At 38.1% G+C, this 26442-nt stretch overlaps 2 protein-coding genes across 5 annotated transcripts in view; one reads left to right on the top strand and one right to left on the bottom strand.

The window, feature by feature from the left end:
• Positions 1–2639: 2639 nt before the first annotated feature.
• On the bottom strand, positions 2640–16802 carry CEP55 (centrosomal protein 55). 2 transcript variants are annotated; one of them, XM_005432407.3, is made up of 8 exons: positions 16372–16802; positions 14423–14707; positions 12152–12217; positions 11242–11383; positions 8923–9236; positions 6991–7062; positions 6094–6219; positions 2640–4528 (listed from the first exon to the last, which is right to left on the bottom strand). In XM_005432407.3, the coding sequence occupies exons 1-8, from the start codon at positions 16552–16554 to the stop codon at positions 4325–4327; spliced, it is 1392 nt and encodes a 463-aa protein (XP_005432464.1). In that variant the 5' UTR covers positions 16555–16802; the 3' UTR covers positions 2640–4324. The 2 variants fall into 2 exon arrangements, with proteins under 2 accessions (XP_005432464.1, XP_055576336.1); XM_055720361.1 differs by lacking the exon at positions 16372–16802 and adding an exon at positions 15897–16342.
• A 2146-nt stretch (positions 16803–18948) lies between these two features.
• The window catches only part of MYOF (myoferlin), a 72142-nt gene continuing 64648 nt past the window's right edge, over positions 18949–26442 (top strand). For 2 of the 3 annotated variants that reach the window (XR_008733836.1, XM_055720360.1), the window contains exons 1-3: positions 18955–19177; positions 25141–25196; positions 26070–26161. Coding sequence is in view for 2 of the 3 variants with exons in the window: in XM_055720360.1 (XP_055576335.1) it covers positions 19090–19177; positions 25141–25196; positions 26070–26161 (236 nt within the window). In the remaining variant the exon portion in view is untranslated. Of the gene's footprint in view, positions 19178–25140; positions 25197–26069; positions 26162–26442 lie in introns of all 3 variants that reach the window. The other variant, XM_055720358.1, reaches the window with a different exon arrangement.

The following is a 26442-nucleotide window of genomic DNA, read 5'->3' as shown; positions in this document are numbered from 1 at the left end:
TATGTGTACTCTACTAGTATCTGCACCAGCTATGAAAATATAAATAGTTTTGAAATCAGATAGACTGCCATGGAATTGTCTAATACATTATTAATTGTTAATTATTTTGTGTTTTAAAATGGGCTTAAGGGGAGGCTAGAAGAAAAATCCACTGAGAGATGCGAACGTGTGGGAACCACATCTGGCTCTTAAAGTTTAAGATTATTAGAAGGTCCCACATGCATCCCCTATCTTCAGGCTATACCCTGGGCATCCACTTCAGGCTGCTTGTCAGAGACACCGTGTGTTCTGGCCACGTGAGTCAGAACAAAGATCCATTTTTTGCTGCACTGATGTTCTTAGGGCTATAAATTACTGAGACTTCATTATGCAACGCAGCTTTTTGGCCAGTTGTGCTACCCATTGTATACAGTAAACAAATGTATTTCTCTGCATTGTTATGAAACTGGCATTTGAAGCAAAAGGTCCACATTAGCACATCTTTTGCCTTTTCTCAATTTATAGCACTTGCTCAGTTAGGAAAACTGGGGACACAGGATTCCACTGCTGGTTCTATGCCAGTGGGTTTTTTCAGGAGTTAAAGCTAAGTTAATTTGGGCTAAAATTCCTTGGCTTTTCTTCTTCCTTGTTAGGCATCACACTTTAATTTCCTTCCTCACCTTTTAAAACCTCACCAACACAGCAGAATTCTCCAACGCAGTCACTCTCTGTGCAGGTGACTTCAGAGTGGTCCTGCGCTGCCCTGCCCTGGGAGATAGGCAGCTGCCTTGCTCTGGATGGCTGCTTTGAAAATAACCCAGACAGACCCCCATACTGACAATATGGCCATGTTTCTTAACACCCAGAGACTTTCAGCAGGACCATCCCTTACTGCAGGGAGTACCACTTGGCTACCTAATTCTGTTGTTTTCCAAATTAGAGAAAGGAAAAGATTTTGCGATGTTCCAAGTAGTATTCTGACTTGCATAGTGCCACTGTACATTGTGTAGCTTGTGTATGCTAGAGATAATTACTTACAGATTTCAAGGTAAAACTATAGCCACACCTGTGACTGTAATCTTAACAATTTGATCAGATTATAAGATATGGAAACTAATAGACAGGTTGATTACCAGATGAAAATGGAAATGCCTAGAGCTCCTCTACTGCTACGTTTTCATTGCTTGTAACTCCCACTTAACTCTGCTTTGTTATGGAGGAATCGCAAGAGCAATATTCCCCCTAGTTTTCTCAAGGACACTGCACCATTTACATTGGTGTTCTTTACCAGGTAAACAGTGACATCCTGTTGTCTCTAAATATTTGTGCTGTTCAGCGCGATTCTTTTACAGCATTACTGGCACTACACCTCCCTGCCACTTTTTATCTGCACAGTTAAACTTAAGTGGTTTGTTGTATAGTTTGCCTAAATGCCTGTAGTACAGTTATTGGCACATGACAAATAACAGTGTGAAAGATGGTTACCAAAACCAAGAGTAAATGAGAGAAAAGCTGCACAAGCAAGTAAATGATTAGCAGTTGATCTATTTGATATCAGAAAAATAAGAGCCATCTTTCCTTTGTTATTATTCCACAAGCAGCTCTCCTTGTATAAAAAAAAAAAATCAGTTCTTTTGCAGAGTTTAGCCATCTTTCCAACCATACCACACTGCATCAAACCCACAATTCACTTGCTGTTTGCAAAGAACACTGTATATGAAAGCCAGGATTTATAAATATGCTAGTATTGGTGAACTCTTGTATTAATCCAGAAGCTTCCCTAAACCAGCATTTTCAGATGAAGTAGACTTCACAGAATTTCTGCTAGGTTGAAATTCAATTACTTGACATAGCTCTGAAAAAGACTACTAAAAATTTTTAAAAAGTGCTTGAAAGAACAGCATTTTTAAAATTACTTCCTATCTTACGAAGAACTGAACTTACAGCTAAATTTAGATCAGCACATAAGGCACACACCTCTCTTTCCTATGTATAACGAGAGGAGCAGCAGCAGACCTCTTTCTTGTTAGTTTACTTTTAGGCTAAAAAATAATTTTCATTCTTAGCTTCTGAAAAAAAAAGCAGTGATACAATCTGCATGCTTTATAGAGTTGGAGTTTTATACTTTCAGTCATATGTAGGTGGTGACAATAGTATTTGTGGTTTTGCCTTCAAAATAGGCCTTTTGATGCACTAGAATGTCATTTTGGTATTTTTCAACATATACCACACTGATGTTGTGTATAAATTTGTCAGCAAAGTTTTTTATGCTTAAGTCTGGTATTTAGCAGGTAGGGCTAAATACATCATTAAAGTTCAGAAAAAATGCTGGATGGAATGAACAAAACTTTTTCAACATTGATAATGTGATAACCCTTGAGTCTCCCCCTACAGTACCAGCTTCTAATGAGAAAGTGTTTTATGCTAATTTAAAAAAGCCTCATAAATACTGAAGAGTGCTGACCTGCAGCAGGCCAACTTATTTCATCTATAATACATAAAAGATCAGAACTTCCTTTTGCAGAAACTGTGCCATGTATGCAGCTGGGAATACAGTACTAGCTAATTAATGTGTTGTTAAAAGACAACTAAAACTTCCCAAAGTAGTTTCATTAGAGATTAAAATTATTAGGGTGCAATAAAAAGCAGAGTCATTATCCTGAATTTAAAAGATATTTAGAAAGACAGACATGAAATTAAGACAATTTCCTTTATGGCAAAACCTTAAGTTTCTGAAGCATAATTTCAGTTTTACTCATTAGTTCATTTAATCTTTGGTCAGAAAACCTGTTGTTACAATCGAGCAAACAGTCAAACACAAAGATTAGCCTGAGACATGGTCAATGAAAAGCAAATAGGTAGTAGCTAATACAATAGATTTGGCAAAGATATTTCAGATATAAAGATAACTTTTAACATTTTATGTCTCTCAAAAGCTGGATTTAATTGATAATATCACTTGGTATTATAATAGTTATTGAAAACATCTTCATATATAAGATTTAACAATCAGAGATTAGGGTGAACATTATAGGCTATAAGTGCATGCAGTTTTGCAGCAAAGCATGATGGAAAAAGCTGCTATTACCTAGCAGTCAGAATCAGTATAACAGAGAAAGACAGACCTTGGGGATTGCACTGTCCCCAGCAAACCATAAACATGGAAAAGCAGGAAATTTATCTTAACTAGTATATCTTCATAAAAGTTTGCTTACTTTAACTTTTGTGGAAGGAACTTCTTGGACTTAACTACAGATGCAAGGAGCAAGATGCCAGCAACAGATCCAGGTTTACAGTAGATGCTAGAGGAAAACACCATGTGATTGCAAATCCATAAGGGAATTTTTTGGCCAGTTTCTGATTTGTTGCAAGAGTTTATTGGTAGCTTGTTTTCTGTATTAATACCAAAATAGTGATACTTCAAATCCACTAAAGCAATTAATTAGAAACTGTACTTTTAAACTGGGACATTTGTCAAATGTAACAGATTGAATAACTGACATTTCCAAACTAACTCCTAAAATACAGAAGTGCGAACAAGTTTACTTCAGCATAATTCTATATGCAAACTTCAAAAAAGGTCTCTGACAGTCTGAAATATAAAAACTTTTTTCAGTGCCAAGGAAGTTTGTATTTGCTAGAAAGTTTATTTTCCCAATTTTTTTTTTTTTTTTTTTGAGAAGAGCTTAAACCTTGGTCAAGCATTTTTTATGAACCCCAAGTCACCCCTGACTACTGTTCAGGAAAATAAGCTACTTAAGATGGATATTTTCAACATGAATCTTAAGCAGCAAAGATCTAACATAACCCTTCTGAGTCTTAATGTATCACTAGCTTGATACATTACACATGTATATGATACATATGTGTATACACGCTACACATATATATACCATGTATATATAAATATGTAGTGCACGTATGGGGGACAAAAACCTTTTGCTGCTATTGCTGTCAGTTAAGGTACAAGCACAGTCATCAGGATTCACCAACCAAGAACTGCATATGCCAAACATTAAAATAAACCATGACACAATGGGTGTGCTTTTACTGTTCTCATTTTTAATAGTGCAAAAAAAGTCAGTAGTTTACTATTTGAAGATATTCCCAATTCTAAAAATACTTCCATTTGCAACCAAAAATGCAATAACTGTTTTTTGCAAAAATGTCAGCTAAAATAGCTGATGCCAAATAAATTACTATGTCTTTGTGGAACTGAATTCTAAAACTAGTAGTCCTTTATACAACCTTAAGTAAAAAGGTTTGGGTTTTTTTCACATCTTTTGCCTTTGTAGAAAAGCATATTGGCAGCATGTATAAAGCAGATATTAAGTCCATTTGGAGCTCAAGCTGTGCAAAAGTCAAGATGTACTAGTAACTCTCTGTGCTGGCTTGTTGGGTACTGGACTCCACATCTGGGACACTCAAGAAAACTTTCATCAAGGAGGCTTGAATGTTTCTGGGAAGGACTTCTGTCATACATGATCAGCTGCTCTTCAAATGCAGCTTGCAAATCTTGTGGTTCCACATGTCCATATTCCTGGAGTTTCTGGAAAAGGAGAAGCTTCAGTAAAAGGTTGAGGCATGCATGTGCTGATCAAATGCTGCAGGAAAAAATACTAAGGTTTCACGGCATACAAGCCATGTGTGTGTTACAGCACTAAGGGTAGCATTTTAAAGATGGCTAAAATGCAGTTATGCTACTTGCATTAAGAACAGAGAGCCTGTTGTACAGTTCTAACACCACATTTAAATTATGTTGCAGGTAGCTTCTCTGCAGACTATTTAAGACAGGTTTCCCACAATGTCTGACTAGGAATCCTTCCCCAACCATCTTTGTGGCCACTCACACACTACCTTTCTCTGCTGTAATTTTCTCTTCTCCTCCTGATCTCATGCATGAAGTCTCTGCCTGTGAAGGCCATCCCTAACTGTAAAAGGCACCTCATTGCCTGAGGGCTACTTGCCCAGCTTCTTCGCACAGAGAAACTCAAAGCTGTAACTTCACTGCTCTGCCCAAACTTCTGTTCTACTCACAGCAGACAGATGGTTTTCCAAGGGCCTCCCCTGGTAGCAGCAGCAACTGAGGCCTAGCAAGTGAGGGTCTCCCAGGGGCAACACGAGTTAAGAACATCAGTATTGCAGGGTTCATTCCACTCCCTTCCACTTTTGAGAAAATACTTCCAGGTTGCATACAACTAAGAGGGAGAGCAGTCTGGTATGAGTCATAGAAGAATTCTTCTCATCTGCAACTTGTTAGGAGCTTTTTCATTTATCTTCTCTGTAAAAATCACTGTGGCCCCAGACCTGATCTAATGAAGGATGCCAGTGTCTGATTTCCATTTTGAACCTCATTTGAGTCCAGAGCTGCAGTTTTAACGATCCTATTCAGCTATCACCTAACCTTACAAGATACAAGTTCCAGAAGTACCAACAATCAAAATGCATTTCTGTTCAAGACCAGGGCAATCCTGGATGCAAAGCAAAACAGATCAATGGCTTACCTAATGCTTAATCTTTCCCTACAAGTTTCTCCAGTAAGCCTAGGGCTCCAGTCTGGGTGGCTTGCTTTGGGTTTATGTAATAAACAGCAAACAGACCACAGTCCTCACAATACAACAAATGTCCTTTTTCACTATAGTAGGGAGCTTGTCTTTTTGGAAATGGAAAACCCAGGTTTAATGACCCACCCATCCTGTATCAGGTAATGGCGGGGAGGAATTAGACTTCTCTATTTATGGATCACATCCTGTTCACTAGCAAGAAGTCTGAGTAAAAGCATACTGAAGCTTTGTCGTTGTGCAACAGACAAAACTGGGTAGCACATTGTCATACAAAGTACAGTTATGTTCCCTGCTCAGGAACATCACTGTTCCAGATCTCCTTCCGCAGTACTAGCTCTCTGTACAGACTATGGAGAAAAAACAATGCCTAGCTAGTTGACATAGGGTTCTGTACCTTGGGACCACATACCTAAAGGATATAAGGACCTACAGTGAATACGTGATGACAAACAGAAGACTCCCTCTGCTTTAAATAAGAACCCAAAGTGAAAAGATGTACATTTATGCAAAATCCCTGACTAAATTCACCTGCAGGTTATTCAGTACATACCAGAGGTTCCAGACGAGTTATTTGCTCCCTGGCCTTGCGCAGTTCTTTAAGGACTTTGTTTAACTGATGCTGCAAGTTCTGGCGATCAAGCTTTTCATTTTCAAAGTCTGTGGTGCATATCTGGATCTGACAACCCCCCAAAGTGAAAGTTAAAGAATTAAAGTCAGAATTATTAAGAACCAGGGGGGGAGGGGGGGGGGAATGTTTCCCCTTTATATATTTAAAGTTACATTTACTCTGCAATCGTATCCTAAAATTCATACACGCCCAATTATAATCTCCCTTAGAGGTGAAGTTTTAAGTTATTTTGATTAGAGGGTATTTCAAGCTGTCTTGCAACTGTAAACTGAAGATTTTAGAGAAAAATGTAATGTAAGTTCTCATTAAGAATGTCAGTTTCTACTCCAGGATCTTCTAGCAAGGTAATTTGGACAATAACTATGGGTAACATTGTACACCCAAGCTTAGCAAATAAATTAACTTTTTTTTCCCCAATATCATTGATAAGATCTGTAAGAATGTACTTGGAAAAATGAAGAAGATTGAAAAGATGGTAATGGAATTTGTATAATTTTATCAAGAGTATATTACAAAACTTCAATGAGCTGATTGGTTTTAGGATGTTTCCCATACCTAATCTGAGACTGTACAGTTGAACAAGGATTGTAGAGAAAAAAACATCAGGTCCAGTCACACCCTCTGATCTGTAAAAGGTTACAGATCTTCCTTCACAGACATGTAAAAATTTTTAGAAGCATCAGGAGATTATTCATAGCTGAATACTCATGACTAATATTACCTTAATATTCTACTAATTCTTAAATTTGAAGTTAGTCTAGAAAAACCTTTGTGCATAATACAGATTAAATACCAGCTTCTTTGCATATAATTGCGTACCTGTTGCTCCAACAAAGCTATTCGAGTGTGTTCCTCTTGCTGCTTGAGCAATGATTTGCGAAGGAGTTGCACCTACAAGGCAGAAAAAATATTTGTAACAAACAACTTCCTCATCCAACAGTTAATAAGCTTAACAAATCATGCATCTAAAAAGGGATGGAAGTGTCTTTTATATTCCAATGATAACAGAAAATGTATGCCTGTTATGCAACAGCCAACCCCAATTCAATTATCTCTGCTTCCCTGGGGAAAAACCCCAGGGAAGCATTAATATTGCACTGAGCTGGGGGAAGGCAGGATGATATTATAGTTAGGCAAAAAAACCCACAGCAAAACACAAAAAAAACCCCAACCACAAAACCCAAACAAAACTTCCCTAGGTGATTGTCAGGATGCAGACAAAAATACACACACAAAGCCTATGTTTGCACCAACATACAGTGACACTGAAAAAAAAAAACAATGCAACTTTTTTTTTAAAGAGAAAAAATTTAAGATTCAGAACTTACTATAGTGTAAATGATTAAGTAAATAAATACATAAAAATATCCTCCATTATCAGCATGTATCAACTTGTTATAGCAAATGCTGTTGTTCAGCTGGGGGTGGGGCGGAACAACATCAACAGCTTTTAGTCATCATTAACCAGTGAGAACTAGCCTGTGTTTAGAGAGCTAAAACTGTTATTCTGGTTTTAGCCTACTTTGGTACCTAGTAAATTTTATTCTCATAGTTAAAATTTCAGTTCTGCATTGCTTTGTCATTGACCTCAGACTTCTCCAAGTAGCAAGTTTACCTTACTTGGATGCCCTGAGGACAGTCCTTCAAGGAGGACCTCAGCAGCAGATGTGGTCATGATTTTGCATCCAGAAGAAAAAAAATTTTGTTGTTGTTGTTAGTGTCACCATGCTGATAGGAATATTCTAAGACACCACTGTAACTCTCCACGTAGGGGAAGTGGCAAAGTCCTCATGAGTATTCCAGACAAAAGGAAGCAAGCAGTGAATATTTTTAAATACAAATATACAGGGCACACATGTCTTCCCCACCTCTGATCAGCCAGAGTGGTTAAAGTCATTGGGCTCAAAAAAAGAAGGAAGAATTAAGAACTTCATTTACAGACAGAATTATTTCACTGAAGTCATCAGGGTAACCTCTGGGAGATGGGCAAGCCCTGCAAGCAGTGAGAATCTGATGCAAGTTTGACAGAACAGATCTGGCAACAGCGTAAACCATGCATATTGAACAGCCTGCCTGTAAGGCCCTTCTGAGACTTTATAGGGAATTACAGAACTCAGTTGTTTCTAACATAGCCATCTTCAAGACAGTGACAACTTGGGGTCCATCCCTTCCCTTACTTACCCAGCTGTTACTTTCTAGTACTCTGTTGTGCCTTACGGCCTCATATAGAGCACCAAATGCAGGAACTCCTCTGAATGGAAAAATAAACCAAAAAAAACCCCTAGCTGCATGTCCACAGTGGCTGGCTGGGGGCACTATCCAGGGACACAGCTGCTTATCCAGCAAGTACGAAACTCAAGCCCACGTGTGTATTGTGGCACATGATAAAATAGCCTGTATGGACTTGGATTTTTACCTTTCCTGTTCTCATTTACTATTAACCTTGAGGGTGAACTAGATTAAAATTAGTTTAAGTATTCTCTCACTTCTCCCTCGTGTCCCACACAACCAGGTAAATAAGTGAACAAGTTTATTCCTTGTTTAAACAAGAACATTTCATAGAAGTTTGTATTTTTATTCAAACCAATATATTAAAGAAAGACTTCAATTTTAATCACAAGGACTTGAATCTAGATATACATAAAGAACAGTTACAAGAGCAAGTGAGGAATGGTCTGTTCTGATCAAGTATAATTTTTCACCTCTCAGTTCTTTGCTAATGAACTTAAACCTTCAAATGCATCCACTTACCTGACACAAAAAGTCTTCAGACTTTCTCTTTTCTTCTCTGAGCTGTTCTTTAATAGCTTCATTTTCTTGTTTTAGTTTCTGCACTTTCTCACCTTTCATTTTATTTTCATTTTCTAGAGTCTTCATTTCAGCAACCTGTTGCGACTGCAAAGCGGCATTTAAACTTATTTCTTGTTGTGTTTCTTCATACTTCTTTTTGAGTTGGTTAAGTTCAGATCTCAGCTGGGTTACAGTGCGTCTTTCAGTCTCAAGATCACTCTTAGCAGTTAGTAACAACTGGTCATAATATTTTTGCTTTTCCTCTTGTAGATGACCTTAATGAGTCAGAAATAATTGATTGTGGGTGGGAAATCACTTCAAAATCATAACACCAACTCTGTCACAGCATTTTAAGGCGTATTGATAGAAATCAACTTTCTAGGCTATTACAGAGCTCAGACTGGCACCAAACTAATTAAAAGAGCTTTCAGTACTTCCAACACAGTAAAGTCTCCTTCCCAATGCAGTTACTGAAATACTGCAACTTGGCTTGTATATAGTATTCCATGCTACAGCTACTTCCTTCACTGTTACAGCAATATTACATCCTTTGCCCTGACCCACAGGCGCGATCACCCACACAGAGAGTTTATATGGCTTCATGCATTATACTGATGCATGGGAACCAAAGACACTAGATTCTCACTTCCAGCTTTAGACTCATTAGCCAACGTTCTGGCTTTACTCCCTCCCCAGAGGTACCCTGGGGATCCAATGGGCTCTACTCAGCACAGCTGACCAAAGCCAAACCATCCATTGTCTTTTGCAAACTTATCATTTTCTTCTGAATGGCAAATACAATGAACAAGGATAGGGTTTTTTGGTGAAAAAAATGCCTGCTTCTTGGCTAGTGACTGTTACTTAAACCGCAGATTGAAAAAAAATTCTGCTTGTTGACCCAAGAAAATTTTAATAAGGGGGGGGGGGAGAGGCAGTCTGTAGAAATTCAGTAGTAATATAAAATATGCCTGGAAGCAGAACAAGGAATGCAGAATTTCACAGGCTTTGCTGATTTTTTGCTTTACTTTGATTTTCCTGTTGAAGGCTTCCCCTCATTCTTCAGTGTAATTTACTAGGGATAGTTTCTTGCTTGACTGTTGTCTCTCCTCTTGAATATGAGCCAGGCCTTACGTTGTTAGCAATGCTCCTGTATAGGGTGGTGAGATCCTCCGAGATAGACCAGGCTTTTCCTTGGAAAAACTTGTCATACCTACTTGCAACTTGTATAGCAGGTTCTTAAACTTGGATTTCTGCTACTGCCTAGCTGCTTGAAGAGAGGAGCTTTTTTTATGCCCTTACTCCTAGTCTCCTGGCTGCTCTGATGACAAAGCTTTGAGTGCAGTTAACTCAGAGTTACTTTTCCTGGTGAGCTACTTCAGTCTGCCTCCCTCTAAAATAGTGTTCACAGATTTCTAAACAGCACCAAAACAAGATCATGATGATATTTTACCGTTTTCCATAACAATTCAAGCAGTAGTACAGAAACCAAGCCACTGCACATGAAGTACTAGAGTGGCAAGTATCTGTGGGCATACTCTTACTTGAGATGATGCTAGTCCTATTTGGTCACTTTACCTTGCAGGTCAGTTGCAGCATATGAAATTAATAATTTGATAACAAGAAAAACAAGGCAACTCCTAGTTCTTCTGTTCAACATGATTTTAATTTTATTCCATGTGCCGGTCAAGCACAACCCAAGTCACTCTGGGGTGCTCATTTACTGAGGACCTGCATAGCACAGAAGTGAGCTGGAGGTGGCCAGATCCATATTGCAAAGCACTGTTTTGGATAGGTGCCAGAACCTATAACAGGTTTTCATGCCCTGTAACAACTGTTCAGGTGAGTTAAGAACGTGGCAGTCTTGAGTCATTTTTATAATATTTATTTTGTAAAAAAGTGGGTTTAAAAAACCTGACCCACACCTAGCTAATAAATCCTTAATGCTTCCATTATGTAGGTTGTAAGTGTACTTTGAAGGATGGGAGACATACATGTATTTGCCTCAACACTTTCGACAAACAGATTACTAACAGAGTGTCGAGGCTGTTAAAAAAAACATCTTTGAAGTAGATAAGAGCATGAAATACTGTTTATCAAGTGACATAGCTAGGCAACAGGAAGCAAAGAAATTTTACTTAACCAAGTTTCACCATTAAGAAACCAAAACTTCAAGAAGAAACTCTTGATTCTGCTTAATTGTGCTATAATTTGTTTTCAGAAAACTTATTCCATAGATAATTATGGTTTGGGTCACTTGTGGGGAAGAAATAAAGTAGATACCTTCTGAACTGAATTCTTTAGATTCTTGTTCGCTAACTATTTCTGACTTCTGTTCAAGTTCAAAGATTCTTCCAAGCAGTCCCCTGACATACACTTCACGTTGCTGGTCATACAGTAGCCACTGTTGGTTTTTCTCAAGAGCCTTCATGAAAAAGAACATAAGAGCAAGAAAAAAGCTTCTGGTAATTTATCAGATTTTAAAAATAGTCTTATTTCTTACTTATGTTAGAAGTTAAGTATTATACAGTTTAAAGATAAGGCAGTTAATTCTGCTGCAAACTGTAGTAATCTTCTCTATAATAAATAAACCCCATCTTCATTTGGAAAGGTAAGTCAGGCTGTTGAGCATGAGTTAAAATTGCAGCAATATCAAATAACAATTGGCTTACTTCCTGAAATGGGAAAATGACTATAAAAAGGCTTTCATGAATCATGCCCAAATTATGAAAGATTAATCTTTCAACCTAAAATACAAAATAAAATATAAAGATAACAGACCTTGAAAATGGAATAAACTAAAACTGTATCATTGCAACTTAAAGTTTGTAAGAACAAGGACACAGATTTTGTATTTGATTGGATCATAGAATTATTCAGGTTGGAAGGAACCTCAGGAGGTTTCTAATCCAAACACATGCTATCCCAGGCAGTGTCAGCTCTGAGGTCAGTTCCTTAGGGCTTCTGTTTTGTCAGCAGCCAGTTTGTTCTAATGTTCCAAAGTTTTTCAAAGATGATGGAAACGCTGTCCTCTTATTTGTCTTGTCACAAATTAATTTTAGATATTGTATTTTAGAAGGAAACATACACTCTGAGGTCCCATACTACCCAAAACCATATATGGCGATGATTTACATTCTTAGGCACCTTGATACACATTATTTGTACTTGCAGCATTGTACAGGAAACTTACATCTTTCAGTTGTTTTTCAACTTCATAAAGATTAGTTGGTGATCCACTGCTGTTCTTTACAGCTTCCTGCAGATAAAGAACAACCTGTTAATGTTCTTTAAAATAAATAGCTGAAACAGTAAAACTAGTCTTATAAAACTATTACTGTCACATAAATGTCATAATATTTTAAAAATTGAAACCAGATGCATATACCACATGCCTTTTGTGTTTAAAGATTTTAATTTTTTTTAAGTATCCAAGTTACACAGAAAAGAGCTTCCTAGATGTAAAGTCAAGTGTCCTGCAAGATACAGGATGAAGACTTGTATTTAATTTATTCCATAGCTCTGCAACTCATAGTTACATTAAAACATTTAGTAGGAAGACTATATAATGTGTTTTCTACTGAACTGCTGTCTTGAAATGCCTGCAGGGTACAAGAGAGCTTCTAAAAACCAATGTTATTATTTAAATACACAGAAAAGTTAAGCGTTAGCTCTGTTTTTGTATCCTCATACCAGTTTGACAATAAGCTAGACCTATAGGAGTTGCTGGGGAAAGCTAGGAACCTTGACTACTTCACTGGGATAACGGGATAAGATTATAAATATCTGGGAAACCACTCAACCCTGTCTGGAACCTTAAGGACACACTGACTGATCTTATGAGACCTGATTCACAGTGGAGTGCTTGAAGTACGCGTCGGAGTTCTTTAGACCCATCTAAAACTAGAGAGCAGTCAAACTGTTATACTCTTTCATGATCTGGCATGTTTATTCATTGCATGACAGAAAGCTTTTTTGAAATAGTGTAGATATAAGTTAGAGGGAACTTTAAGGAAATAAAAATGTAGATTACTACCCAAATGCAAGCTAAATTTTTTCAAAGATTTCCTGTGATTTTTAGAACAAGGTATGTAACTGAAAAAATACAGACGAACTTTGAATGCAATTACAAAACTTTAGCACTTCCTAATTAAAATAGGAATCCGAGCAATTGTGGTGTCTCTAAATCCTATTTTATGAACATTAGAATTCTGACTCAATGAAAACTCTCTTAAAATTGTGTCATATAACTGTTGTTTCCATTTCAGAGTATACCTGCTGCTTATATGCCACCTAGCAGTTTCAAGCAGCATTGCTTATTTGTTTTCAAGTTTCCCAAAACATCCAGTCAAAACATCAATCACATTTTGTTGTCCTCTGTTGATAAATCAGTAAGAAAAAACGTAAAAGAAAATTCTGGTTTTAAACTAAAAGATATTTTGGCAGTTCACTGACAAAAATACATGGAAATCTGACATATATTTTAAATTCTCTAACAAAGTGCAATGTTTCTTTGAAATTGAAAATAAACACATTGCATTTAAAGTGGTATTTCCCAAGGTAACTCATTATTAGAAGTGATACATGTGTATTATCATTGAAAAATTATTAGACTAAGATATTTTGCTATTTATTTGGCTAAAGCTGAATTTCCAGAAATTACTCAACTTCCATGTAGAGCATGGGGAACCAGCACCATCTTCAGGTCAAAAGCTGGGAAAGACTTACAGGCACCAACCTCCCCATGCCCCTTTACCAAGATACTACTGCATTTTTCATGGAGCATTAGAACAGGCAGGTGGAAAAACAACTGTAGGAAACTAAATACACTTGTAAAAGCTGTCAAGTACCTGGCACCATACCTATTAACCACTTTAAGTGAGAGAAGCAACTCATTATTCCTGTCCTATCTTCTGGCACACTTAAGTACCATGTGTGAGGCCATGTAAAGTACAGGCAACTAGTTTTAACAACCAAGGAGCAAATAAGGATTTATAAGAGCAGGGACAAGAAAGGTATTCTCATTACTGAAGCTGAATTAGGCAAGGAGCTTAGTTTATCATTATTAATGCCCCATGTCTCTATTACAGGTGCCTTCTCAGTCCATTTAATCACTGAGCATACAAATCTAGCTGCTTAAGCAGTCGTGGATCATTACCTGTAGCACCACTAGTCATACCACCTGTGTGTGAGCTTGCAAAAGGGACCTTGCTGTACAGCATTAGAGAATTCCCTCCCCAGCTGCACTGCCTGAAGCTGTGCTCCCCGACTGTTCTTCATTTAGCATTCAATCTAGACACCATCTCGCTTCATACATGAATATTTCAGCTGCAATGCAACTTGAAAGATTAAAAATTCATTCTATTTTACAACAGATGCTGGTGCTTAATAGGCACAGATTCCAAGTGTAACTTGTAAGCAGGTTAGACTTGGAATTTGCAATTAGTGTTTCTTCAGTACTTACCTGGGATGCCTGAGAAGTACCAACTCTGTTTTCAAGCTCAGAACATTTTGCAGTAACAGTGGATAAATGACGTTTTAACTGGTTCATTTCTTCATATAGACAACGAAGTAACCTTTCTTTCCTTTCTGCTTCCTTTGTTTTTTCCAAAAGCTGACTATGTAATAAGAAGACATCACTATTCTTGGTTTTGGACCTAAGCTTTTCTTTCAGGTTTTGGATTTCTTTGTCTTTCTCTTCAAGAAGATATTTCTGGTTTTCTTTTTCTATTTCAAGGGAAAGCATTTTCTAAATGAAACAGAATAAAAAAGTGGTAAAAATGAATAAGCGCCAGCCTATGCAACAAATGCATTAGCAAGTTTACTACAGTTTGAGAAGATACTTCAAAAGATTCTCTCTCAGCTTTAAATTAGCTGAGAATATTACCTTTTACTCAAAACAGACAATACTATAGCTATCATCTGAAATATTTCAAGTAATAGTAAACCCAGTCTGAAGTAGATGAAACAAAAAGAATGCAAAGAACCAGATTTCACAGAGTTGTTAGGTACTCAGTTTTGTATATGAATGCAGATCAGTACAGTATTATGAACCTTAAAACACAAGCAGTACAAGAACTCTAAAACACTTCTAATGAAGAGGCTGGCAATACATTTCATAGTGTTGATTAGCATATTTAGTAGCTTTTGAGCAGCAGCAGAGCTTTCTTGCAAACTAGATGACAATAAGGTGTTACAAGAGTTACATAATAAAGCACTTGGGAGAAGGATCCCGTTTTCCAAATTATCTGGCCTTTAGTTTCAAAATGTGCTTTAGTAGACAGTTTCAAAAGACACTGTCTTTTCAGCAGGCATCCAACAGAGGTAATTATTACATAGCATTAGTACTGCAGTTGAGATACCTTGGAGCTCTACGTAAACTTGTTATGATAGCATTTCATTTTCCATGAGAAAGATTGATATTGAAATCCTACGTGTTGACATCACACCATAAGAAGATGACAGAGAAACTGAAAGAAATTGCATTTTAGAGACCCTCATTTAGGGAGTGGTTGAAGAGTGTGTGGTGCTTACTAGAGTTAAAATATTGACACCAAATAGCATCTAGCCTATCTAAACATACTTTTTATTTTCCACCTGCAAACTAGGAACCCAATATTAACTAACCAAATCTGAGCAAGCAGCAAACTCCACCAGGCACAGAAAATACACCAAGGAATTTATACACAACAGTATGCTAGCGGTCTAGCCATAGCCGGTGCTTGGGTTAGCACTTCTCAACTGACATGTAGTGCAGACACATGAAAAGCCTTATTGTCAAAAGCAGCAGCCTAGAAATATTAGTATGCCTAGTCTCCACTAGCTGTTTCCTTTGGAAGAGTCCATTTAAAGTTTCCCAGTCCTTCTATGAAGCGTACCAATATGCAACTTGGTCACACACTAAGTCTTGAACTTCTTTCTCTGCAACCAAGGTTTACCTTGCATGAACATTGCAGCATCTTCATTTCTTCTCCTTGGTTGTAATTGAAGAAGTGTGGTGATCTGATTGGTTTTATTTATGTATAGCAGAGTAAGATTTTGAGAACATAGTTCAAGCAAATATTCAACACTTTTTGGCCACTGTTCACAAACATAATGTTCTTTGCAGGAAGTGCTCAACATAGCTCTGTGGGACAACTGTTCGGAACAGCTGGACGGGTGAATACAGGTCTTAACAAACTAATGGGCCTCAAGTCCTTGTATTTAATAGCCTTGTCAGACAATTCTAATTTTGTTAGTTCAGTCATTGTTGAACAACACTTGAGTACAAAAACGACAAGCTAGAACAGTAGCGACATCAATGTAAACCAAGTTTTAAAGAGGAAAGCTCAGCATCTTGCTTAGAAAGTCAGGACACGGCAGGCTGACGCTGACAGAGCAGTCAGGCCCCACGGTTGTTAACAGCCACCTCACCTCCAGCTGCCCGGGCCCGTCCGCACCCGTCACCGTGCTCGTCCCTTTCGCCACCTCCTCTACGGTTTTCCTCGGGGCAGCGTTCTCCTCCTTACACTTCTCGACAGCACCCTCAGGTCTGGAGCTACCCGACTTTAAGCCCCACTTGCCAATAACCCTATCTTTAGCGGTCTTGGAGTTCATCTTTAAGCACCTATAAAAAAAAAAAAATCAACGTAGCGTTACGGAACGGCGACCCGTTCCACCAGGCAGGACGCGGCTTCTCACACGGCTTTAGTCAGGCGCGGGCAGCGCAGGGCTCGGCGGCTGCCGCTGGCGGTGCTCGGGCCGGGCCGCAGGGAGCAGACGGGCCTACGAGCCCCGGGGGTGCCGGCAGACAGGGGCCCCCAACCCGCCGGCGGCAGCAACCGGCCGCAGCCCAGCCCCGCTTCCGGGGGTTTGAATCCCGCGGCTCCGGCATCGTCACTTCCGCCCGCGCAGCCTCCCAGCCGAAGCGGGAGCTACGACGCGGCCGCGGGCTCAGAAAGGCGGGGGGGGGGGCGGGTAAAGAACCGGGGGGGCTGGGCGGGCAGGCATGGGCGGGGCTGGAGGGGCGCGAGGTAACGGCACAGGTGGCCGTTAACGGCCGCCAGACGTTGGCGCGTTCTCCGCGAGGCACCTGAGAGGAGGCTCCTCATTGGATGCCGTGGACGGCCGCGTGACCTGGCTGGCCAATGCCATGGGGCCTTTCTTTCCCCTAGCTTGTTCTGCCGCAGCGCACGTGCTGGGCGGCTGGTAGGCGAGGGCGCTGCTCGCGGGGCTGGGGCCGTGCTCGCTTCCCTGTGCCAGAGCATAATCGATTTTATATCTGAGGGGATTTCCGTTTCGTCGTCAAAGGGTGGTTGCAGAAGGCGGTGAGGTGGCAGGTAAGCCCTCTCTCGGGTTTATTTCTATCAGATGGGTCTCCCCATCCAGCATGAGGCTTGAGTTCCCTCGCTGTTCAGGCAGAAAGCAAAGTGGCTACCAGGTGCCTGGGACAGCAAGCCTGGCCTGTGCCTCTGGCCACGCACCACCTGGGGATCTTGTCTGGGACCTGAGATAGGTGGAGGCGGACGAAATGCCTCCAACAAGTCTGTTGTGTCTCTCAATACTGTGTCTTAATGCGTATTCATCCTCGTTCCTTCCTGAAAGTGTTGGCGTTAGATTACTTTTTCTTCCCTAGAAATCCTCTTCCTCAGCTACCCAAAATCTAATAATTTTACGAAGCAGCAAGGTCCATCTTGGCTTCAGAAGTAATAAGCTAGGGTAGCTCTTGTGTGACCATATAAAAACTAGGCTGAAATTTGTCTTCGTATGACTCATTTTGCTCCATCTTGCTGCTTTCCTTTTCATCTCTGCCTAAAACCATATTTTGCGGTGGTAGTGCGCACCACTTGGGATTTTTTTGTTTCTGGTCCACAGCTGTGGTAAAACTGACGTAAAGCTGAACATGGGGTAGCTTACAGCGAAGAGTTTTACTCTAGTAATGTAATGTAAAGAAACTGCAAGTTTTACCTAGTTCCATTTTAGTGGAGCCTACTACATGTATTTTTGCTGAGAGTAAGTATTTATTTCCAAACAATACAGAGGGTCATCTCACATTTTTGCACGTTGTAAGAGACGCACAAACAGATACTGGCTTTTCGCTAAGTGCTGTAGTCGGCTGTCTTCCTCAGCTCAAAAGCTTGCCATGAGGAAGACATCTGGCTTCATCCTTGCACGACCACCAAGGGGACCCCAACGACTGAAAGATGCGAGTGCAGTGGGGGTGGAGTTATTAAAATAATTTCAGGGAATATTTAAAATAATTACGAGGAAATAATTAGTATGTATGTGGCTGACACAGCCTTGATGGTATAAATAGCTCTTATTTGAACTCGTTTAGCACGCGCCTCTGACTAGTCTCACGTGCCCAGCACTGCGGTTTTTGCTCTTTGACTTTGCCTCACAATAAAGATTTCTGAACTTGCTTTTCATGAGTCAGGTATTTGTAACAGAGGTGTTTCCTTAATTCTTTTTTCATTTTAACTTATGCATCTATATTTTAATAATTCCTCAAGAGATTTACTAAATTCAATATGTTAAATGCAAAATTTATTTCGCATAAAACGTAGTTCTAGAGTGCAACTGAAGGGGGAGCACTTAAACTAGGTTTGATAGACCGTAGGTATTTTGTGATTGTAGACTGACACGGAGGCAAGTTAAAAACATTTATGAACAAAGAAGCTTTAAAAATTAAGAGGAAGAAAATATAAGCTGTTGTGAAATTTAGTACTTTGGTATACTAAGAGGCAGTTGTATCTTGAGTACTGGAGTTGTGCGTAATGTTCATGTTGCTTATGCTTATTTTTGCCTTGTTACTGACAAGAGGCTGACCACGTAGTATAAGAGTAAAAGCAACAACAAAAAAATGTGCATTCGTTTTTACACTGTGCCCTTTCTGTTACCGGATTTTACTAGCGAGAGCTCTTTTCTGCATCGACGCAGAACTTGGTGTCAATTTACAGGTCCTTTTTTTTTTTTATAGCCTGCAGGAGCTAGTCCGTCATAGATCCACCCATAGACCTTCTTTACTGTTACCCAGCTATTCCCTGCCTCTTCTTCCTGCTAGCATTTCAGTCCAGAAGTTTAGGAGTTTGAAGCTTAAGACTTCCTTAAATTTCTTTGGTAACAATCGACATTTAGTCAAGACTGGGAACAATGCTTCGGGTGATTGTGGAATCTGCGACCAATATCCCTAAAACCAAGTTTGGGAAACCAGATCCTATTGTTTCTGTTATTTTTAAAGGTAAGCAAAACTGTCATACTCAGGAAGGAGGTTTTCTGAAGGCAGTGCCCTATGTAAGTATTTGGAAATCTATGAAAACATGTTTTCCTGGAGTTACATCTGATGTAACTTTAGGGAAGACTTTTTAATTAGACAGGAGTTAACTCAGTGAAGTTTTAACTGGGTGAAGTGCTTTGGTGTTTTATGGCCACCAGTGCTTCTGTTTCAGGATCCACGTTTTACAAGCTTTTGCAAAGGCTTAGCCCTTTGCTTTAAAAACCCTAATCTAACTGCATGATTTCACTTTTCATTCTGCTATTGAAGATTACGTTGTTGTTTTCCCTCTGAAACAATCATTCCTCTGCCTTGATTACTTTGCACAGCCACTGCTCACTGTACCAGTTTTTATTGTGACTGGTTTATTGTTGTTATTACCAGTGTGTTGAAAAACAGTAGTACCACTACTAAAGGTGTTTGGGTTTGTTTTGGTGGTATTTTTTACAAACTGAATTGCACTTTATATTTTGCCTGTTTAGATTATTTGGGTTAAAATAAAAGATTTAGGAAGGAAACCACATTTTACACTTTAATTGCTTGTTAGATACATATGGGAGAAGGAGAAAACGGTGTGATAAAATGAACATTTATATGTAAAGCTAATTATATTTTTCAGTATATTTTACCTGTTGACATAATTTCCTCACTGGCCTAGACTAAAGGAACTTGATTTCAAGTATTAGCATAGCGTTAAGGTGCATAAACCTCCAAGCAATTTTGGATCGTGTAATAGCATTAAACCAGGTTGTGACAAATGGTCGTCTTAATTCCTGGTGACCTGGTTTTCTAATTGCACTGAAATGGAAATGGTATTTCCTAAAGTATGAAAAATCATTGCAGGGGTTTGTCACCTTTAGAAACCAAATCTGAAATCATGACATATTGCTGGAGGCTGGAAAAGGACAAGGCGGTACAGGTCCAGCATCTTAACTTCCAAAACAAAAAAGTTTTTGTATACTTTATTTCAGCATCAGAAAGTTGTGGTATCATTCCATTTTCTTTCTTTTCCTTCTCTTTTTCAAGTTTATGTTTTTTACCCTCCTGTGTGTTAGAGCAAGTGGCTGAGCCTGTCTCAGTAGCTTTTGGAAATTCCGAATTCTTAAAAAAATATTTTATTTGCCCTGCAAAAAGTGATGTTACTGGTGTACTGTAATTTCTCTGGTTTGTTCAATTTGTTTCTCCTGCTGCTTTAAGTGTTCATGCTCTGTTTTCAGTTTCTTGCCTTTCTCTTTGCTTTCCTGTCACAGTTTTGCCTTTCTGTGTTACCTCTGCTCCAGCAGTTTCATACTCCAGAGTTGGTTTATTATGCCTTTGCTTCTTTATGCCTCAAGTGTCTGTTTATTCCTCCATGTAAACTTCTGTTCCTACTGTGTGCCCTAATGCAATTCGTTTTTTTTTTAGTAAATACAAGTTACAGATTTAATTTTTTCCTTCTTCATTGCTGGATTTGTTTCTCGGGCCTTCAATTATCCAAACACAGGAACTGGGTAACAAGCATTAAAGGAATAAGTTTATATTTATCCTTTATGTTCTATAACTGGGATTTTTTATGTCCACAAACATGCCTAACCATTGTCTTAAATACAACTTCCTAATTGTGACAGTTTTTTATTAATTACTGAATTTCTCATTATAGCTACCACTTCTTTTTATGTAGTTTTACTACCTATCAATAGTCTGATATTTTGCTTTCTGTCCAGAGTGATTCAGGGGGGTCAGAAAATACCAGGCTTTTGCCAGCTATTGAACTGCTCTGATTTAATTTGAAAGTAGAGTACCTGGTTGCCAGGTGCAAGGTCATAGGGATCATATTTGAAATATGTTGAAGTTCTGGCTGTTTATGCTTATAGATGGTTTTTTATATACAGCCTGTTCCCCCTTACCCTCTTAGTGTGTAGACATGGGAAACCAGTCTTATTTTTTGGAAGTTGTATGTCAAAGGGCAGCAGTCTTTCATAGTAGTACATACCCACTGAGTCTCCTGGGGGACATAAAAAACACAACTTGGAGTTTATTTTCCAGACTGGGAAAAGACTCAGACACTTGCAGGACTTTGGCCATAGCCCTGCAGTACGTTCTCGTGTTCTTGCTTGACTGAAGTATTCTTGCAGAAGTCTTAGAGAACAGCACTCATTTGACAGAAAATTGCAGTGGAAATTGACATTTCATTGAACAGTGTTTTGTTCATTACATAGCCTTTTCTGATGTCAGGTTCAGTATTTTAAGACTTCAATGAAAACACACATTATCTCTCAGGATTAGAACTTTACAGCTATGCTGTGAAGAAAAAGGCCATGATCCTACAACTAATAGTAAGTGACTTTGCGAACACTTTATATGTTAACACACATATGTTAGTATAGTTTCATCTATGTATATGATGGACTTGTATCAGATTTGTCTGTGCTAGTTATATACTATACAGTTGCTATGATTAATACAGTGACATATTAGGTACATATTAAGAGGAAATAAGCAGCTGTTTCTGTTGTGATATCTTATTTACAGTATAGGGGTTTTGTGCAGGCATTTGACATTTTTTTTAATTACATATTTATTTCATTCTAGGGGGATGGAGCTTTTATTTACTTTAGAACAACTCACTGTTCAAAGAGAACTACACCCTGAAAGTAAACGAGTGTGCTCTCTGGAACTGGGTGCTGTTACTGCAGAATTCTGAGTTCATTGTCACTCTACATGAGACAAATTATTAGTTAAATTAAATTAACAGGAAAAACTGTTGACATTTGCTGAAGTGGCACTAAGTGGTAATGGTTAAACCAGTACAATTCTTTTGGTTTGTCAGATACGCCAAACTGAAGAAAAACGTGTCAGGTTCTTGACTTCGGGTGTAAAAATTGACACAATTGCTTATATGTACAGTCAATTCTAGGACATTTAGTGCTTTGGTCATTCATTTTGCCTGCTTCATTCAGCTTTATGCCTGAAAAAGTGATGTGAAATGGCATTCAGTTTGATTGGGCCCACTTGAATGCAATTTCTTTTTCCATTTGTGCTTAATTTAAGAGCTTTTCAGCAGGCTTGCTGTAGTTCATAGCTATGTTTATATTTTCAGTGTGTGAAAGCAAAGAGTATTAGAGTGTAATTTTTCACTAAAGTTACACTTTCTGTTTTGCAGAGAATTAAATTACCCTAACTTTAATTTCCTGACTTTTGGAGGTCTGTCCATTTGATCCTGTAGTTGCTGCCACCGTGCAATCTTACATCTTCATTCACAAAAGTTTTATGGGAAACCTAGTGAACTGAAATGCGATTCTCTTTTGAATCTTAAGACTCTTCTAAAACATAATGCTTGTTTCAGCTGTTCCCCAATAATTCCGACTGAAATTGATAAAATAGGTAGTTATAATAGAAGAAAAAATTTAAGATGTAAGCATTGGTTGTTTTGTGGTACTGCAGTTAACTTTCTAGTGATGAAACAGTTGTTTAAACAGTTCGTCTTGAATGAATTTTTTTGAACAGTGTCATCTCAGTGATTATCACTAAGTTCTGATTACATTAATTTCCAATTGAGAACATTAAACAATATGTGGTAGTATAATGCCTTTATCAAGATAAAGCAAATAATGATTTCTTCTACAGTACCAAGGTTATTGTAGTTAGTTTTTAAAGAAACAAGTATATGAAGTGTCCATTATAATTTCCTGCTCTTACTGCTTGGTAGGGCCAAACTAAAAATGATGACTGGCCCTATCTTACGGTTCACCCTGATGTGGTTTACTGTCTTGGCTACTGTAGCTGGATTCATTACCAGTAGGGGAAGGCAGCCTGAGGACCTGGAACTTACCTGAGCTCCTGGAATAACTGGACAGTCCATCTAACTCTCCTTGGCAAATATGGTTTTTTTGGTGGGGAGAAGAAAGCTCTTTTTCAACAATTTAAAAACCAACCAAACAAGACCCCAGTACATTAAAAGAATGATAAAAAATTTAATAAAAAGAAAGTGAAGTGAAGAAAATACATGCAAAATACATGCTTAAGGAATGTGAGTGCTACACTCAAACTGACTAAAGTTACAACTAAAATCCAATATGCCCAGTGTTTTCCGTCCAGCTTTCACAGCAATACATCACACGAAAAGGTTTTTTTCTTAGCATAATCTAGAATATTCATATTGTTAGTGGAATTATAAATCTTACTCTTGTTTTTATGAAAATGGGTAGTCCAGAGCAGAAAATTTTACTCCTTGTCAAGAATCGCCTTGACTGTTGTTCAAGTCAGGGCTTTCCTTACCTTACAGAGTTACATTTGAGCTTAGGCAGGGATCATAGGACTTCTGTCCATTAGGTCTGTCAGGATCAGGTCTGTGATTCATTATCTCCTTTACAAACAGCTGCAACTGTTCCTTTTTTCACCAGCACTGAGAGCATCTTTTCCCAGACTCCCAGCTGCTATTTGCAAGGGGACTTGGAGTATCAGTGCCAAATCCTAGGTATTCTGGGATATTCAGTTTTGAAAATGCTTTGTCTCCTATTAGATAACATGAAGTTGAATTTCTCTTGCTAGCATGTTAATTAGTTCTTTGTTCTGCAAAATGTGAGTCCACAGCATGGTATGTTATGAAAGTTCTTTCCTTTGTGGTGTGATGTGAGTCAATATCCTGTATAAATGGTAGGCAATTCCTGTTACATAAATGTGAGTCAGTTCTCGCAATTTGCTGTATGGGCTGACTTTTTGTCTTTCAGTACATCCCACTTTATTCCAATGCAATGAGCCACTGCAGCCTACTGCTTGAATAGTGGGTATATGAACTTCCCCATTTGGCATATCTTTACTCTAGCTTCCCAGGCCTTTGCAACATTTTGTCGCAAACTAGCTATAACTTGTGAATAATAAAACCACTATTACCTTTACTGTAGTCCTTAAATACAAGGAGTGTGCCTGAAGCAGACTTGTGGCTGACTGTTTTATGGATCAGCAGTTAGTTTATTGACTGTACTTAAATATACTCATTTTAATCACTAATATATGCAACTGATGTTTAGAGAGCTGAGTGTTCTTTTGCACTTCTGAATGTTGTGGCAAGACTTGTTCTCCATTGAGCTGTATATGTGTAGCACAAGTAAAAAGTAAAAATAAAGCCATGGCATGTTACTTGCATTGAACCTGTTGTAAGAACAGAATTTTGTTTTCATTTTTAATAGCTGAGGGAGGCCTGCAAAGGACCTTTGCAGCACTTGAGTTGTATTATTCCTCTTGGGAGAAGGAATCTGAATAGAAATGCCACACTATATATAATTTATACCACCCCCCCAACTCCCATGATTTTTAAGTTGACCAGTGCAAATTTTGCCAAGAAGTATGAAAAGTTTGTGATTTTTAGGCTACAGTAAATGTCAGTGAAGTGATCTGCATAACCTCTGGAAAACGTTTTTTCAGGATGGACTGTATTTCCTCTTACATGCATGTATATTTCTGCTAATATTTGCTTATTTAAAGCAGAAAGTGTTGACACTGTAAGCATATCTTTTTAAGATATTTTTATTTTCCAAGCGATTTTATTTCAGAGCTAAACACAAGTATTTTGTAGCTCCAATGTTTTCTTTACTGCTGAAGTTCATCACTTTGAGGTTACTGTTTGGTTTGATGTCTCCAAGCCTTTTAGTCTGTTTTCTTTCATCATTACTGAGGTTGCAGTCAAGGGTCATAAGAGGTTGAGAAATCTAAACATATTGCTTTTTGGGAATATATCTAGCTATGCTTAAACAAAACAGAAGAAAAAGCCTCAACTAGTAAAATTACCCAGAGGACTTTTTGCTTGTAAAATGTGTAGCTGCTGGAAGAGGGGAAATGAGTTGAAATGTTTGGTTTAAAGCTCAAACTTTTCTTTTGAAAAGTGAAAGGAAAAATTGTGATATTTGTGTCATGCTTTAGTAAAAACAGATCATCACACTTTGTATTTACAGATGAAAAGAAGAAAACGAAGAAAATTGACAGTGAACTTAATCCTGTTTGGAATGAGGTAATTTTTTTTTATTCAATTCTTGGTCTTTTTTAAGACAAAATGCTTGTAAAATTAAGTCCGTTTCTGCAGCTGTGAATATCAGTTAGGAATAGAACTAGTGATAGGTGTTAGTAAACTTGGATGAATGGATTCATCCTGTGCTGTGTATTACAATTCATTAAGTAATGTTTTTATGTGAAAGTAGATGGATATCTGGTGAGTTTGTGGCCTAGTTTTGTTCCCACTTACTTTGGACATAATGATATTCAGCCATTGCTTTGTCACATGTATTGGAACATACCTGGATCCTTTATTATATACTAGGAAAAAACCCTGCAGAATTAGAATGAATCATGTATTGAAGTTCCTTATGGTTTATTTATAGGACTGGTCCTATTTTGCACTTTCAGTAATGTTTTTCTTGGGGAAGGTGTTTTCTTAGTACTGTTTTCTCACAACCAGAAATGAAAGGTAAAGGTTATTCTTGTATTTTGTGCTTGGGAATACAAAGAAAGGGAACCTACAAATATTTGTCTAAATTCAACAGCAACTGACTTCAACCAGTATTGCAGGTGAATAGTATCAGATCTTACGAATGATAAGAAAATACTTATGTTAGTGTGAGGAAGTGGAACTGCAAAAGAGGTTATGGCCCACTATTAAACAATTTAGTTCTTTTTCTGTTGTTATTATTAGTAGTAACTACCGAATCAAGACTGTGCTATGAGCATTTTTAATTTTACTTTTGCAAATTTAAGCTTGTCTGGGCTGTGTCTCACTAAATGCAAAATCTATTTCTGAATGATTTTGTTGTATTTGCTACGCTGCTGTTAATTAATTTACACTTAACTTGTAATTATAATTTGGTTTTGCTACTTTTTTTTTGTTCAGATCCTTGAATTTGACTTGAAAGGAATTGCTCTGGATAATTCATCTTCCCTGACAATTATTGTGAAGGATTTTGAAACAATTGGACAAAACAAGTAAGTTCTTTTTGATTTTTTTTTCCTGCAGTATTAAATACAACGTCTAATAGAGAAGTCCAGGGAAAAAATGGAACTGATAATTGCTGGACAGAAATGATGGATGCAATTAGTGGTTTCTGATGTAATACCTACTTGTAGTCTGTAAGCCAGTGCACTTTCCATCCCTCGCCAGTTGGATTGTTACTCTGAAGCAGTGTCAACTTTCTTTTTACACTTAATTTTAGACATGCTGAAACAAAATTAAAGCAACATTTTATGCATTTAAGGCAGAATTTGGG

Source organism: Falco cherrug, chromosome 9 (genome assembly GCF_023634085.1).
Source record: "Falco cherrug isolate bFalChe1 chromosome 9, bFalChe1.pri, whole genome shotgun sequence".
NCBI lineage: Eukaryota > Metazoa > Chordata > Aves > Falconiformes > Falconidae > Falco > Falco cherrug.
The sequence above is the reverse complement of the archived record's forward strand: the minus strand, read 5'-3'. Positions and strand labels throughout refer to the sequence as shown.

What these genes read in the sequence shown, in the direction of transcription:
- CEP55 (XM_005432407.3), bottom strand. Translation starts at nt 16,554, where the DNA reads ATGAACTCCAAGACCGCTAAAGATAGGGTTATTGGCAAGTGGGGCTTA. An exon ending in TAGCTTTGTTGGAGCAACAG is followed by an intron (nt 6,220 to 6,990) that starts GTACGCAATTAT and finishes GGGGGTTGTCAG; the next exon opens with ATCCAGATATGCACCACAGA. An exon ending in TAACTCGTCTGGAACCTCTG is followed by an intron (nt 4,529 to 6,093) that starts GTATGTACTGAA and finishes CTCCTTTTCCAG; the next exon opens with AAACTCCAGGAATATGGACA.